General features: G+C 45.5%; 1 protein-coding gene across 1 annotated transcript in view; it reads right to left on the reverse strand.

Annotated features, from left to right (window-relative positions):
* The window catches only part of LOC146830356 (uncharacterized), a 993,685-nt gene that overhangs the window by 302,569 nt on the left and 674,378 nt on the right, over positions 1-16,738 (reverse strand). The window contains exon 12 of the mRNA XM_085603721.1: positions 10,964-10,999. Coding sequence (XP_085459847.1) covers positions 10,964-10,999 — 36 coding nt within the window. The remainder of the gene's footprint in view (positions 1-10,963; positions 11,000-16,738) is intronic.

A 16,738-nucleotide genomic window follows, 5' to 3' on the forward strand; every position in this document is an offset into this window, starting at 1 on the left:
CAAAATCCTGGCCAACTCCACCAACTCCAAGGAACTTTACAGTGTCATTCAAGGATTCACCAACCCACGCAGCGAAGCCACAGACATCCCCCCATCCCAAGACCTCTGTGACAAGCTTGGAACCTATTTCCACCTCAAGATCAAAAACCTCTATGACAACTTCATTGACCATCCACCAGGTGCCACAGATGGCCCCCGCCCCCCAGAAACACCAGCCATCCCACCATCTCCAACTGGACACCGATCACGGCCGAAGACACTGTCTCGACCATGAAAAGTATCCACTCGGGGGACCCCACCGACCCCTGCCCCCCTCACATCTACCACAGAGTCGTGGCCACCATCGCACCCAAACTACAATGCCCCATCAACACCACCTTCAAAACAGGCACCTTCCCAAATGACTGGAAGCGTGCAGAAGTCAGACCCCTGCTCAAGAAGCCCACAGCTGACCCCACCTACCTCAAGAACTATCGGCCCATCTCGCTCCTCCCCTTCGCAGCCAAAGTTGCAGAGAAAACAGTCAACAGGAAACTGACACGTTTCATTGAAGAGAACGCCATCCTCAACCAGTCCCAATCCGGATTCCGAAGCAACCAGAGCACAGAGATCGCCCTACTCGCCGCCACAGATGACATCCGCACCCTCCTGGACCAAGGCCACTCCGCAGCCCTCATCCTACTCGACTTATCAGCGGCCTTCGACACCGTCTCCTACCGCACACTAGTCGCCAGACTACACGACGCAGGCATATAAGGAACAGCCCTGGACTGGATCCGATCCTTCCTCACTGGAAGAAGCCAAAGGATCAGACTCCCACCCTTCCTCTCTGACCCCACGAAAATCACCTGCGGAGTCCCACAGGGTTCATCCCTGAGCCCCACCCTCTTGAACATCTTCATGGCCCCCCTCGCAGCCATCGTCCGACAACATGGCCTCAACATCGTATCCTACGCCGACGACACCCAGCTCATCCTCTCCCTCACCAAAGACCCCACCACTGCCAAACTCAACTCCCAGAAAGGAATGCAAGACATCACAGTCTGGATGACCAACAGCTGCCTGAAGCTCAACACCGAGAAGACAGAAGTCCTCGTCCTCTGTACCACCCCTTCTGCATGGGACAGCACCTGGTGGCCGACTGCCCTCAGAAGCCCACCTACCCCCTCAGACCATGCCAAGAACCTCGACATCATACTCGACTCATCACTCACCATGAACCAACAGGTTCACCTCCAGCTGCTTCAACACCCTCTGCATCCTCCGCAAGACCTTCAAGTGGATCCCCCCTGAGTCAAGGAAGACAGTCACCCACCCACTCATCACCAGCAGACTGGACTATGTTAACGCACTGTACGTCAGCATCAACAAGTCCCTACTCCTCAAACTCAAGAAAAGAGTCACTTTCAAGATCCTCACTCACACCTACAAATGCCTACACAACAACAGACCCAAGTGCCTCAATGACAGAATCAACTTCTACGTATCCAAAAGAAACCTCCGATCTTCCAACCTCGCACTGGCCGAAACCCCGAACACATCAACAGAGTCAGAGCAGGCAGAAGATCCTTCTCTCACATTGCAGCCAAAACCTGGAACGAGCTACCGGCAGACATCAGACGCTCCCCCTCCCTGAACACCTTCAGGAAGACCCTCAAGTCCTGGGTCTTTGGCTAAACAAATCTGCGGACCCCCCTCCCTCAGTGCCTTGAGACCCTCAAGAGCGAGTAGCGCGTTCACAATTCCCTGATTGATTTATTGGTTTAGACATCTCATACTGAATGATGTCCACTATATGGCTAAAAATTACTGACTGCACTTACAAAGCCTGGAGAATCAACTCCGAGGTTTGTAGTGGTGTCCTGCTCATGCAGGGGCACCCTCACACTTATAACCAAGCACTCTGCCCTCAGGACTAAGTAGCCTGCCATAGCTGGGAGCTGTCCGAAGTCACAGTGCTCCTGGCCGACCTGGCACCCTGTTCACGGGAAAGCGCTTGTGCAGCATCATAAGATGCAACGGGACGCGCTGGAAGCCATGTCCAAGGAGGAGAGGTGAGTTTCTCGTCGGGGAGAGTGGAGGGATTTATAAAAGAGGCATCGGAGGTATGGAAAGGGGTTTTCTTTCCTCCGATATCTCTTTTCAGGATTCCTGCTACACGATTGCGCAAGGGGCGTGATCATGCAGCAGGAATGCCCACTAGACACCAAGGATTTTTTTTGTTTTATTTAAGTGCCTTGTGTTTCAGGGAGCAGCCCCTTGGGCAAGAATCATTCCCCTTTGGGGAGCAATTTGTTTGGCCGTTTCTGCCCCACTGGGGTGGCAGATCGGCCCCCAAAAAATAATTAATTTAGTTGTGTGCCCACTTGGCAACCAGGGATTTTTTTTTTTTTAAATATGTTTTTGCAGTGCAGCCCCTTAGGCAAGGGTCGCACCCCTTTGGGGAGCATTTATTTTGACCGTATGTGACACCCTGGGGGGGTAGCAGATCAGCTCAAATAACGTTTTTTTTTTATTGTGTACCCACTAGGCTACCAGGGATATTTTTTTGGGGGAACTATGTTTGTCAGGAACGGCCCCTTGGGCAAGGGTCACTCCCCTTTGGGGAGCATTTATTTTGGCCATTTCTACCCCGCTTGATGGCAGATCAGCCTTATGATTTTAGGCCCATCTTCCCCCCAAGGGAGAAGAAGCCATTAGACACCATGTATTGTTTTAGTGTTGTTGGGGAGCAGCCCCTTGGTCAAGGGTCACTCCCCTTTATGGGGTGAATATTTCGGCTCTTTCTGCCCCTAATCGGCCTTATGTTTTTAAGCCCATCTGGGAGGCAGAACCAATTAGATGCCAGGGATTGTTTTTGTGTTGTTGGGGAGCAAATATTGTGTCTGTTTTTACCCTCTTTGGGGGTAGATCAGCCATATGTTTTTAAGCCCATCTGTCCCCAAGGGGGGCAGATGCCACTAGACACCAGGGTCTTTTAAATGTTGGTGTTGGGGAGTGGCCCCTTGGGCAAAGGTTGCTCCTCTTTTACGGGGTGAATATTTTGGCTGCTTCTGCCTTGGGGGCAGATCGGCCTTATGCTTTTAGGCCCACCTAACCCCCAGCTTGGCTGGGGGATTGTGTGTGGACTGGTGCATTATTTGCATGTGATTTTAATGTTTTTTTCCCCTTTTTATTCTAGTGTGAAGCTTTTTATTCTTGTTTGCGGTTTCGGCAAAGGTTGATCTGGAGTTTTGCGTAGTTGCATTTACTTGCTAAGAAAAATGTTTTTGTTGTGTTTATACCAAAGGAGTATTATTGTCACGCATGGATACATTTTTGTAAGATGTGTCATAATAGCTGCATAGTCTTTTGAGCGTGCAATTCTTTGCGATGTGTTTTGCTTTGTCTTATGTGTAATTTTCATTTCTTTTTCTTTTTTAGTGGGCTATTGTTGGTCCTTGCTGTGTTTGTGCAGAGTAGGTGGTGTTGAGTCTTGCTGCTTCTGGCATGTGAGTGGTATCGTTTTGGAGTATATAGGTCTTAGTGATTTTACAGCCACGTATTGTTTATTACTTATTTTACTAAGTGTTTGTTGTTGTTGACTTGTTACCTTTCTTAGTAAGGATTATGGCTAGCCACAAAAATACTGCTCAGCAGGTGGTTAGTATGCTTTTTGAATCTTCCTCTGACCATGATTAAGAGACTGACGGTGTGTCTGAGGGAGAAGTGGGAGAGGAGGGAGTGCAAGACTCTGTCAGTGAGTTTCTGTCCATGAGGAATCATCTGATGATGAAGCTACTCTCAGTGTGGATGAAGCTGCTCTCAGTGCGGATAAAATGCCTGTTTTAGAGGAGGATACTGATGTATTGATGGTGCAGCTGTGAGATGGATAAAGCCACGCCCTATTTACAACACTAAGTTAGCATAAACTAGATCATTTTTAGCAAGCAAGCTTGTCGTTTCTGCTGCGCTGCGCTGCACACGACACTGTTGTTATGTGTTATTCATTTTAGAAATGCTGACTCGACTTTGCCTTACAGGATAACAAACTGTTGTTTAACATTCTTAACCGTGAAATGTGCCCTTGGTCTGTACATCATGCAAAGAACGCGTCTGGGTACACTAGAAGGTACAGAGTGTTGTGTTTAGATTGATCGTACCACTTGTTAGACATATCATGCATACAGCTGCCAATATCTGAAGGACAAGCGTCTTTAATATTGCAGAACAGTTTGGTTTTACATTCATTCTAACAGAAGAGCTGATGCATGCTGTGAGAGCTGATCCTTTGATGTGATTCTACTAAGCTGATCTATACGGTATGGGGTCCCCCCTGTTAGCCTAAGAGACCTTCTAATAGTCTAATAATAATAATGTATTAGATTATAGTGAAAGGAGTGTGGCCGTATACCACTGTCATTAATAGTATGATTGCTCCTTTCATTTTATATGGTATTGTAACAATGCTTATGATTCTGATCTGTACTGTTAGTCTGCTAGTGTTAGCCAAAGTACTGCATCTTAGGACGTGAGGTTTATAAAATAAACTCTTTAAACTTTACCGTGTCTGTATTATTATGTTGTGGACTAACAAATAAGTACGAACAGGTATTTCGGATTCCCACCACTCCTGAGAAATATCTAAGTCGCTTGTTCTGGTTTGTCTACATTGGGACCACCTAGCTAGATCTAGGTTAACGAATGGGATACTAAGCTAGTCGGATAAGGGGTTCTGGGTTCTGAGGGGAGTTTTCTGGTACACCACAATTCTCTGAGGTCCTGGTCTCCTGCGCATAGTTCTGTGCAAAAGCAGAATCCCTGCAACACAGCAAGATGCATCTGGATCTTCCCATTGGAAGTGCTGGACTCTGGGTTGATCCAAACATGGTGCAGCCGATGTTTCCTGCCTTTAGTGATGATGTAGGGTGTAGAGTCAATTGTGATTTGTTTTTTGCCTATACAGTTTTTTCAGTTGTTTATGGATGATGTATTTTTGGCCTGAGATTGTTTAGCAGACTAATGTGTATGCTAAACAGTATTTGAGGGACAACAGTGTCAGACTTAGGCCCCGCTCTACAGCTACCCGGTGGACTCCCACAAATCTGGATGAGATGAAGATGTTTTTGGGTTTCACTTTTTGATGGGCTTGATAAGAAAGCTGTCCGTGGCTTCATATTGGTCTCCCAGGCTATTGGTGGCAATGGCCATATTTCCTGCAATTATGAGTCATGATCGGTATTTACTTTTGCTTCGGATGCTGCATTTTGTTGATAATGCTTTGGCGTTGCCACAAGATCACCCTGACTGTGACCGTCTTTTTAAGATTCATACTGTTCTTGAACACTGTGTAGATCGATTTTCAGATAGCTATACTCCAGGTAAAGAAATAGCTTTTGATGAGTCTTTGGTCTTGTTCAAGGGCAGTTTGGTTTTTAGGCAGTGCATTCCCAGCAAGAGGGCACTTTATGGAATTAAGATGTATATGCTGTCTTAGAGTAGGACAGGCTAGGTCTATAATTTCCGGGTGTACACTGGTAGGGATTCCACAATTGACCCCCTTGGTTGTCCGTCCACTTTAGAAGTTTCAGAGAAAATTGTTTGAGAAGTTGCTAGAGGACTGTTTAACAAAGGTCACCATTTGATAACTTCTACACTGCTGTACATTTTTATAAGGAATTGTTGAAAGAGGGCACTTTTGCTTGTGGCACAATCCGCTCTAACTGTAAAGATTACCCAAGAGAGCTTGTTTGCAAAAAGCTTCAGAGGGGGCAGTGCAGTGCCTTGCGTAGTGATGAAATACTAGCTGTGAAATTTGCAGACAGGAGGGATGTGTACATGCTGACTACCATCCATGATGATAGTACTTCACCTGAGACATTTTGGGGTCAGGTTGCTTAAGTGCGCAAACCTGTGTGCATTGTAGACTGCAATAAGCACATGGGTGGTGTCTACAGAGTAAATTAGAGGTTGGAACCTTACACTGCTGTGCGTAAGGCTTACATTTGGTATAAGAAGTTGGCCATCCATCTTTTCAATTTAGCATTTTTAAAATGCTTTTGTTGTGTTCAAGGAGTGTTCTCCAGCATCAAAGATGACTTTTTTTCAGTTTCAGGAGTCTGTGATAAGCAGCCTTGTTGTAGGGGAACAAAAATGGTGGAGGATGTGGCTAGATTGAAAGATTAGCACTTTCCCGATTTAATTCCTCCCACGCCCCAAAAAAACAATCCCTCTAAGAGATGTAGAGTCTGTCTGTGAAGATGTATGCGGAAAGAGAGTCATATGTACTGTGCTGATTGTCCTTCTAATCCTGGGCTGTGTATGCCCACATGTTTCAGATTGTATCACCCTCAAAGACGTTTTTGGGAGCAACCGTGAGTCTAACACTGTACTGCCTGGTCTGTATGGTTTTATATTTGTTGTTCAATTTCATGGTGGGCATTATAATGATGTCTTTAGTTATCGCTGTTGTGTTTGTAGTTATAGTTTTGTATCTAGTTCCAATTGGTTTGTGTTTTCTTTCTTGTTAAAAAATAATTGATGATGGCATGCATGTACTTTCGCTTGGCTGGCCGTGTGCATGGACTGGCGCGTTGCTGGCGGTGTGCATCGACTGGCGCTTAGCTGGCGGTGTGCGTCGGCTGGAGATTGGCCAGCGGTGTGCTTGGGCTGGTGCTTGGCTGGCGGTGTGAGTGGGCTGGTGCTTGGCTGGTGGTGTGGGTGGGCTGGAGTTTGGCTGGCAGTGTGGGTGGACTTGCATTTGGCTGGCAGTGTTTGAGTAGTGACTTGCTGCTGGTCATTACACACTCTTCTAGACATACGCCACTGTACACACTATGTCAACCACCAGCTGGTGTCATTGCTGTGTCAGTCATGTGGACGTATGAAAGTTAATGGTCCTTGAATGTCGGTCTGTTGATGTGACTGTTGAAATGCCTACCCACACAAGTTAGGGAGCATTTTTATCGGGAGACTTAGGGGAATTCAGAATAGGAAAACAACTGTTATTACTGCTTGACTTTCTTTGCATTTCTGCCTTCCAAATGTAAGACAATTTGTAAAAAAAGAAGTCATTTTGAAAAATGACCTCTAATTCACATGCTTGTATGGGTACTGACAATTTTGTAGATGTGCAAAAAACCACTGCTTCTAAAACTCTATATTTTGTTCCTGTTTCAGAAATATATTGGTCTTCTTGGTACCAAATGAATTGTGATGTACCTGGTACACAATGAAAAACCATTGCATGACGCAGCTCAGTTATTGGCTCTGGGTTCCTCGGGTTCCTGGTGAACCTACAAGTCCTTTATATCCCGACAACCTGAAGGGTCTGGTGAATGTAACGGTATGTTGCTTTAAAGAATCTGTCATATTTTGAAGCAGTTACAGGTGAAACCGTTGGGAAAAAATGCCTGTTTTTTTCAACTCAATTTCAATATTTTCAATATTCAACTGTTACTTTCCATAGGTAAACCTTGAAGGATCTACACAAATGACTCCTTGTTGAATTCAGACTTTTGTCTAGTTTACAGAAATGTATAGCTTTCTGGGATCCATTATTAGTTTCACACCCATTTCTACAACTAACTAGAAGGAGGTTGAAAGCACAAAAAATAGGAAAAATAGTCTTTGTCCCAGTAAAATGACAAAACTGTATAGAAAATGTTGGTTTTCTGACAAAAGTCTGCCTGTCCCTGAAAGCTGAGAAGATGGTGATTCATCACCACAAACCCTTTGCTCATGCCATTTGCGAGGAACAAAGCAGATGCTTTGTTCTGCAGGAATTGTTTTGCATTTTAAAAAATAATTTAAAAATAAGCTGTATTTTTGCTATTTTCTGGGTCTCCTCCAGGAGAATCCACAAACCCTGGGTACCTTTAGAATCCTCAGGGTGTTGGATAAACATTACACACATTTGACTTTGATACCTTATGTGGACAAAAAGTTACAAGGGCATTAAGCACAAACTACCCCAAATAGCCAAAAAAAGGCTTAGCACAGGGGGTAAAAAGGCCTAGCAGCGAAGGGGTTAAGTGCAGTGACCTCAGATATAAGTAAATGTATATCTGTTGTGAGAGGTGCAAGCACCAACTCACACAGGCAGCAATGGCAGGCCTGTTGTCACAGTTTAAGGAGATACCCATGGGTGGCATTATACATGCTGCAGCCCATGGGAGACCATTGGTGTACCTATGCCCTGGGTACCTTAGTACCATATATTAGTGACTTTTAAGGGAACACCAGTAGCCAATTGTGAAGGTACCAAAGTACTTACCATGTCAATTGAAGGGAGAAAGCACAGTTGCTTGGGTCCTGATTAGCAGGATCGCAGCAGACTATGTCAAAATCATACTGACATCAAGCAGAAAGTGGGGGTAACCATGAGAGTAGATCCTTCTTTCCTACAGTTTGTGCAATTAAGCTACTAGAATGGTATCACTTTCTGTCCCTTTTTACATCAGAGATTCATACTCTGTCTTCAATTTTTTGAAGACCTAAATCATACACTATGTTAAATAAGTACACATTTTACATGCTAAACCCTTTTAGATTTAGGTGAAACAAGAGGACAGTGTTAAAAATCGTAATTGATGTAAGACAGAGGGCAGCAGAAACAACACAAACAACACAAATGTTCAGCTCGTTGTCGGCTCTAAACTCCAAGTGCATATCAAGCTGAGTCAGAGCCAGGCATCTGCCTTAAGCCAGTCCTCAGCCTTCAGCGCTTCACCCACCTCGAGTGCATCCTGCAGGGGCGAAGCTTCAGGGGGATGTTTGGGATGTTAGACCCCCGGCCCCCAATAAATGTATTTTCTGATAAATAGTTGGGGACTGGTGATTTCAATCAGGTACTATGAGATGCCAGGTGGATTTCACCAGGCATGTTTACATACACACAGACAAAAGGGCACACACACATTATTCTCCCTGTCTGTTTTAAAATTCCTTAAAATATTGGTCATTTTACAAATTACTGTGTTTTCTCTCTTAGTACTACTACCAATCCGCATTCCTCTCCGTTTTCACCGCCCCTTCGGCCCCTCTCATGCACCCTGTTTGTCGCATAAATATATTGAGACATTATAAGCCATCCTAATACATCAAAAATCTAAAGCTCACATCCCCCAGTCTCACTGACCAAGCTACACCCCTGACAGCCTGTGATTTGAAAGCCATAAATGTAATGCTAGAAGTTGTTACTTGTGAATATTATTTGTAATCCATGTATTTCCATAGGCAATATTTCCTTGACTTGACTTTCTAATAGGATAACTTGAATTTTATTGCATTTGTGAGTGCTTCTTAGTAATCCACCTGTGAAGAGTTTGGTGGGTCTCGGCACAATCATTTATGTATCTCTAAGTAGCCTTATTTCAAGTATGATACCTGTATTTTCTAAATATCATTCAAATGTTGAGACCTTGGAGCACACATATGTAAGGAAAGTGCATTTTTACATGATCACCCCATAACATTTGGACTGATGCCAATGGTGTTTCGAATGAAAGTGCACTGCGTCCTGCCAAACAGACCTCATTGTCAGTGCTTTGACCCTTGAAAGGAATATGTCTAATTGCTCTACCCACGATTGGCATAAGTGTTGGTTTCGCTGTAGCCAGTGGCAACTAGTTATGTTCTGGACCTCATCAGGACTTCGTGGGACATCTACCACTAAGGCCAAGGTTGCCCCCTTTGTTCGAGGACTTCGGGTGGCCACAGAAAGACCCCAGACATTGGCTCAGCATCCTCAGTTGATTCCTGTAATGGTTCGCCACAGAGCCTGGAACTGGGCTGGAGACTGCTTTACTTGCGAGGTAACTGCTCAGGTGTACCTAACAGGTCCCTGTGACTAGCTCCCTATCAGAGTTAGTGAGAGTAGCCATTTAGCTGTTTTCAAATCACTTGTCGTGGATAATCCTAAACCGCTATTTGCAGTAGATTAAAATCATTTATTGCGCTATGATTTATTGTTCCTTTAAAAATGTATAGGTCCGGAACTGTCCGGTGGTTTTTGTCATCGAGGAGACTATTTAAAGATAAAAATGCCACCTACTTTTATACATTGGTGTTGTATTTCTATTGTGTTGCGTTTTCTTCCTATTCAACTGTTTTGGCCCTTCTTAGCGGTTTACACTTGTTCTTTTGATAAAGCCTGACTGATCTGAGCCACACCTACCCAGGACTGACCTAAGGTTTTACAAACAAACCTGACTAGGCCTGATAAAGAACTCTGCCATCATTACACAGTGAGCTTGTGCAACCACACCAAGTAATAATCCCTGGTCTCACAACACATACAAAGTAAAACACAAGCTGCTCGTCTAATATGGCGGGATGCTGCTGGCTGAAATGTCCTCTGACACTTGCCAGAATAATCTATCAAATACAAGCTGGACTGGATAAGGTCAGTCTCTTGACGGGTTTGCCTCTGCAAGGCTGGTAGGATTCTTTCAGATTCACTGAAACGCTGGAGCACTGTCTGAACGATTCGCATACTGCTGGTCCCAGCGAGTCACAAGCCAGGCTCGAGGATGAAAGGATGTCTAAGATGGGGCAGATGACTCTATCATATTTGTGTCTTTTATTTCAAAGGGCAGTAGAGTTGGGCCAGAAGCTGTCATGTTCACAGCACCCTCATGCATCTATCACTGCACTACAATATAAACTGCACCTAAAGATAGATTTTATTCTACTGTAAGAAAATACAAGTCAAGTGGAGAACGTGACTTCAGTCGTTTTACCAGGTTACTTGATCTATGCCTCTAAGGGCAGTTTGTTGATTTTTCACGAACTAAATGCAAATCTGATCCAGGCATGTCGAGCCATAGAACAGAGGTGACTGCAAGCGCCATTCTGCAGCTTAAGCCAGGAAAACATGGCTTGGAGCACATACAAGGTAGGTCATGCGTTGCACAGACATGTACTGTAAGTGAACGGCACTCGTGGTGCTCAAACGGCATTAAAACAAGTGGTCAGTACTTACGTTCTTCTAAGTTGTGGCTCCTTTTCGCAGTGGCTTCTGGAAGAAGGAAAGAACATGTTGACAGGCATGTTTGCATAATGGAGACAGCATACAAGTGTACACACAAAGGTTCCTTTTCTAAATGCCACAGGGCAATGCCTTTAGGACAAGTAATCACGCGATATAAATGGTAATTAAAGATAGTTGTTATACGTGTCCGCGTTTAAACCATTTAAAACACGGGGCAAGAACAGTCAGTGAAGGTGGGACTTGGTTTGCATGAAGGCATTTTGCCAAAAAAATGGACAACATGGTATCTAGAGTTGCTATCATGATGTTCACCATTGAGGGTCCTACATAGCAGTGCCATCCATTAAGCAGCCTTATACTCACCCCTTTCGGCTCTCTAGTTATTGTGTACAGACTGGAACAACTGGAGAGCTCTGATTTCTATAGCAGCCACATTCTCTGAGGCGTCTGTCCCTTCGCAACATGTGCCCACACCACCCCACCCTCCCCTCCCCCATCCAACGACCCTTCCCAGATGTGCAGACTCTATTGTAAACTTCTTACCAATGCTTATGGACAGGGACACAATGTTTCAGCATCAACAGTAAGGGCTGTGTCAAGATTCTAAATAACAACAAGCATTGGTAAATGCAATAGGTTTCGCCTATGTGATTAATAATAAGCAGTTTTTTCTGTTTAGACTGTGGCCCTCCCACAGCCAATTGCATACCTGCTCACCCTCTTAAGTTAATAAGGCAGCACAACCGGGAACAATATCACATGTGAACTGGGAGGCTGCCAACATGGAGGCGTTGGAAAGAGCAAGGTAAACAACTTCCCAGAGTCAACCCGATGACATTCGCTCTGAACATGATTGTATCTTTACTGTCCCTCTTTAAGCCATTCTCCACTGAACAGCACCTCTTCCATTGTCAAAAGCATGTTGTTTTCCGTTTTCGTAGCCAATAAACATGACGGCATGGCTGGTATTGAATTATTGTAATTATACAATGAGCAGTGTGCAACATATTAACACTGCAAGCTTTGCTGGCATAGCTGCTGCTAGGACTGCCGACAATGAGCAGTGTGCATATATTAATATTGCAAGCCCTAGGGGATAGCTGCTGCTAGCACTGCCGACAATGATAAGTGTGCACATATTAACACTGCAAGCTTTGCTGGCATAGCTGCTGCTAGGACTGCCGACAATGAGCAGTGTGCATATATTAATATTGCAAGCCCTAGGGGATAGCTGCTGCTAGCACTGCCGACAATGATAAGTGTGCACATATTAACACTGCAAGCTTTGCTGGCATAGCTGCTGCTAGGACTGCCGACAATGAGCAGTCTGCATATATTAATATTGCAAGCCCTAGGGGATAGCTGCTGCTAGCACTGCCGACAATGATAAGTGTGCACATATTAACACTGCAAGCCTTGGGGTATAGGTGCTGCTGGAACTGCCGACAATGAGCAGTATGCAAAATATTTTATTTTATTTTATTTAATGCGATTTTATATAGCGCGAACATTACCCGAAGGTGTCAGAGCGCTTTACAAAATAACCAGTTGCGTTACATAAGGACTTTGGATTACATGAGTTACATAAGAGATACAAACAGAAAAAATTGCAAATGTACAAGTTGTAAAGTCGCACAAGGAAGGGATACACATAGAAACAAATTGCAAATGTACAGTTGTAAAGTCACACAAGGAAGAGATACAAACAGATAAACTCTAAACTCATAGGAATGGTAGTAAGTACAAAGGTCTACTACATATACTAGTGGTTAGAGTTATATATAAATATATATACACATAGTAAATTTACTCATGATTACATTTTACCAGCGATTAGGCTTGGACAATTAAATATTACATATTTACAGAGTGAACAGAGAAATAAAACATCAAAATGGGTAGAGAGAGGTAGGGGGGGAGAAGAGTTGGAGGCTGAGATTGGCGAGAGGAGAGAGAGGGACCTGAGGGGGAGAAAGAGATAAGGCAGTCCAGCAAAAGAGAAATGTCTGAGGTTCGGCAGGATGGAGACTAAAGGACCGAAGGACAGGACAGGAATCAACAATATGGCGGATTCGGGTCGTGGGCATCAAAGGAAACCATCACAAAAAGGCATGATGCACCAAGTCAAGACCCCAAAAACCTGGAGAGCAGAGTTCCATTATGTAGGGTGGGGGGGGGGGGGGGGGGGGGACACAGCCACAGCACCAAGGGAGGACGGAGGGCAGTAGAATGACTGCTGTTTACGTGCACAGGCACAGTACCACGAGGGCATCAGGGTTGACGATCAGCACATCATGGAGAGTTGAGAACTGGAGCGAGCCTCTGAACAAATAGGGACCAACAGCAAGTGCTGCCGAGGAGCATTCCGACATCTTGTGCTCAGCAAGCGCGTCTCTGACCCGGGGAGTTTAAGGCTGGTGGGGGGGACAGGTCATCGGAGCCCCCTACCGTCAACACCGGAACATCAGGGGAACCCAGGGTCATCAGCAGTGCCTCTGCTCACCGTCTATTATCCCGCGGTGCGTGACTGCAAACAGTGGAGACCTCATGTATTCAGCGCTGCCTTCTCCCCTCAAGAAGCACATCGCCAGCCGCCAACTCCGCTCTGATCTCCAGCACCGTGAGTGGCTAGGCGAGGCTGGCTGAAGTGCTGGGGGTTTCTGAGACCGCGCGCGCTCACCGTAATAATACATGTTGCGGGCAGTGGATTAGTTTCGGCAGCAGTGATGGTGGCGCTCTGCTGATGCTATCTGCGCCTCCTCTTCATCACCGGCGGGGACGGCAGCTAGGTGGCACTGGAGAGTCGCGGTGTTGGAGCCAACCAATCCCTGGGTATGGTGAAGTCAAGCAGGAGCGTAACAAACACCCCCGCAGCCCCCGCGGTGCGGGGGGGCCCCCAGTCTTCAGTAGATGAAGGGGGCCCCCTCAGCTCTTCGGTAGAGAGCTGTGTGTCTCCTCTCTAAAGCAGCTGCAGCAGTCTACAGCCTGCTCTGAGCTCCTCACACTGCTGACCTAGGACTGAAGAGAAACAAAGTAACAACTTACATTGTTTCTCTTCAGTCAGAGTCAGAGCCAGGCCCGGAAAAAGGATGGGGGTGGAGGCCCTGGTGCTAATGTGCAGCCCAAGTTTTGTCTATTTGTTTGAGAGGAAATCTGCACAAGAAGGGTCTTTCTAACTACATCACAGGAGGACTTCACTGCAGAAAGCATGTCAAATTTTAGGCATTTGCTTCCCACAATCCGTGGTAGACCCTTTGCAAAAGTTGATTGATTACCTTTCAGATTCTTTTTGCTAGAATTGAATATTAAACTGGTACTAATGAGATTAAACATTTTCCGTGATAGTGTTAACGTGTTAAATAATGAATACTATCATAAAAGATGCTGCATTACGCAGCATAATTAGTTTTTCCTTGCTGCATACTTTGGTGAACCCTGCCACACAATTTGGTCTTCCTCTGCCGTATAATTCCAGTGGACCTGCATATAATGAGTCCAATTTGTTTAATTTTTAAAGCTCAATGATTGCCTGAAGGTGTCCTGAGCTGGACTTTTAATCACAGTTTGCTAATGAAGGGAGGACTGCAGGCCAGAAAAACTGAGTTTTTTGTGAAATCACAGATGATTACTAGTACACCTGCCTTAAGCGATACCTTAAGGTTGGAAGATAAAAGGCTGAGTCAACCCTGCCATGATCTGTATTGCTTACTCACCTGTGCTACGTGATGATCATGCCTTCACGTTGGTAGAAAAAAGGCCGAGTCAGCACTACCATACTTTGCATCTGTATTGTCCACTCAGCTGCCTTATTTAATGCCTTAAAGTTTGTAGATGAACGGCCGAGTCAGCCCTGACATAATTTGAATCTGTATTGTCCACTCACCTGCCTTACGTGAAGCCTTAAAGTTGGTAGTTGAAAGGCTGAGTCAGCCCTGCCATGATCTGTATTACCTTCTCACCTGCGTTACGTGATGCCTCAAAGTTGGTAGATGAAAGTCCGAGTCAGCCCTGTTATACTTTGGATGTGCATTGCCCACTCACTTGCCATACGCGATACATTAAAGTTGGAAGATAAAAGGCTGAGTCAACCCTGCCATTAACTGTAATGCCTTCTCACCTGTGCTACTTGATGCCTTCACGTTAGTAGATGAAAGGCTAAGTCAGCCCTAACATACTTTGCATCTGCATTGTCCTCTCAGCTGCCTTACACAATACTTTGAAGTTGGGAGATGAAATGTATTGTAATGTATTTCCCACTCACCTGCCTTACATGATGCCTTAAAGTTGGTAGATGAAAGACTGAGTCAGCCCTGCCATGGTCTGATTGCCCATTCACCTGCCTTCAAGTTCAAGTTAGTAGATGAAAGGCCTAGTCAGCCCTGCCTTACTTTGTATCTGTATTGCCCACTCACCTGCTTTACGCTACCTTAAAGTTGGTAGATGAAAGGCCGAGTCTGCCCTGCCATAATATGGATCCTTATTACCCACTCATCTGCCTTACGCCATACCTTAATATTGGTAGATGAAAGGCCGAATCAGCCCTGCCAAATCTTGGATCTGCATTGCCCACTCACCTGCCTTACGCAATACCTTAAAGTTGGAAGATAAAATGCTGAGTCAACCATGCCATGATCTGTATTGCCTTCGCACCTGCTGTACGTGATGCCTTCACGTTAGTAGATGAACTGCCGAGTCAGCCCTACCATACTTTGCATCTGTATTGTCCACTCAGTTGCCTTACACAATACCTTGAAGTTGGTTGATAAAAGGCCGTGTCAGCCCTGCCATACTTTGAATCTGTGTTGCCCACTCATCTGCCTTACATGGTGCCTTAAAGTTGGTAAACATCATGATGTCACCTCCAGGAAGACTGGCAAATATCTCCGGGCACTGGTTGATAAATCAGCTGCAGTAACTGTGCAGTTACTGGGAGCCATCATTTGGGGTATAACGTGCCAATAACAAGAGCCCCCCTCCTCCTTTGCAGGAAAGAGGGCCCAGCTGAAGCAATGTCTCATATATTCCGGCGGCCTTACCTTTCAACTTTGCCTCCTGGTAGAGCATTGTGTACACCCCTAGGGCTGCGTTCAGTTTTAGCAGCATTGAGCCGGAGTACCGTGTCTAGACTAGGGACACTGGAATTATGCGGCAGGGGAGGATGAAATTATGCGGCAAGTCCAAGGTCAGGATGGGACTGAAAACACGCTGGGGCACCACAACCGAAAAGCCCCCATTTAAAACTAAAACAGTGGCCCCCGTTCTGCACCTCGGGCAGTTTGAAATTGTAAGTACACATGGTACAGGTGTTTTGCATGGTTTAGGAGAATGAATGCAGGTGTGCCTGCTGCATGCAGTGTTTGTGGTAATATCAGGGAAATCAGCAGTAAAAGTCGTTCCACCAGATTATCAACCAGGTCCAGAAACTGCCCAAAACACACACATGCACTGACCTGTGGCCGGATTGCCTAATATGTCAGTAAGACCCTGGTAAGCATTGACTTAACTATGCAGCAAGAAAAGGTAAATTATAGGGTGTAATGCACCACATTTTGTCAGCGTATTACTTTGTTACCTGACCCTGTTTACCAGGCAGGTCGCTCCCCTCACCGCCACGCAGCCCCCTGTGTGACCACTGACCGCTGCTGCATTGTGTCTGCCTGCGCTAGAGTGACTGTGCCCTCCTTCTCTTCTGTACCCACGAGTGAGTGATTCTCTCCCCCACTGTACCTGTGTATTTTACTGCCTTGATTGTTCCCCTCGCACCCT

Source organism: Triturus cristatus, chromosome 5_1 (assembly GCF_964204655.1).
Source record: "Triturus cristatus chromosome 5_1, aTriCri1.1, whole genome shotgun sequence".
NCBI classification, from domain to species: domain Eukaryota; kingdom Metazoa; phylum Chordata; class Amphibia; order Caudata; family Salamandridae; genus Triturus; species Triturus cristatus.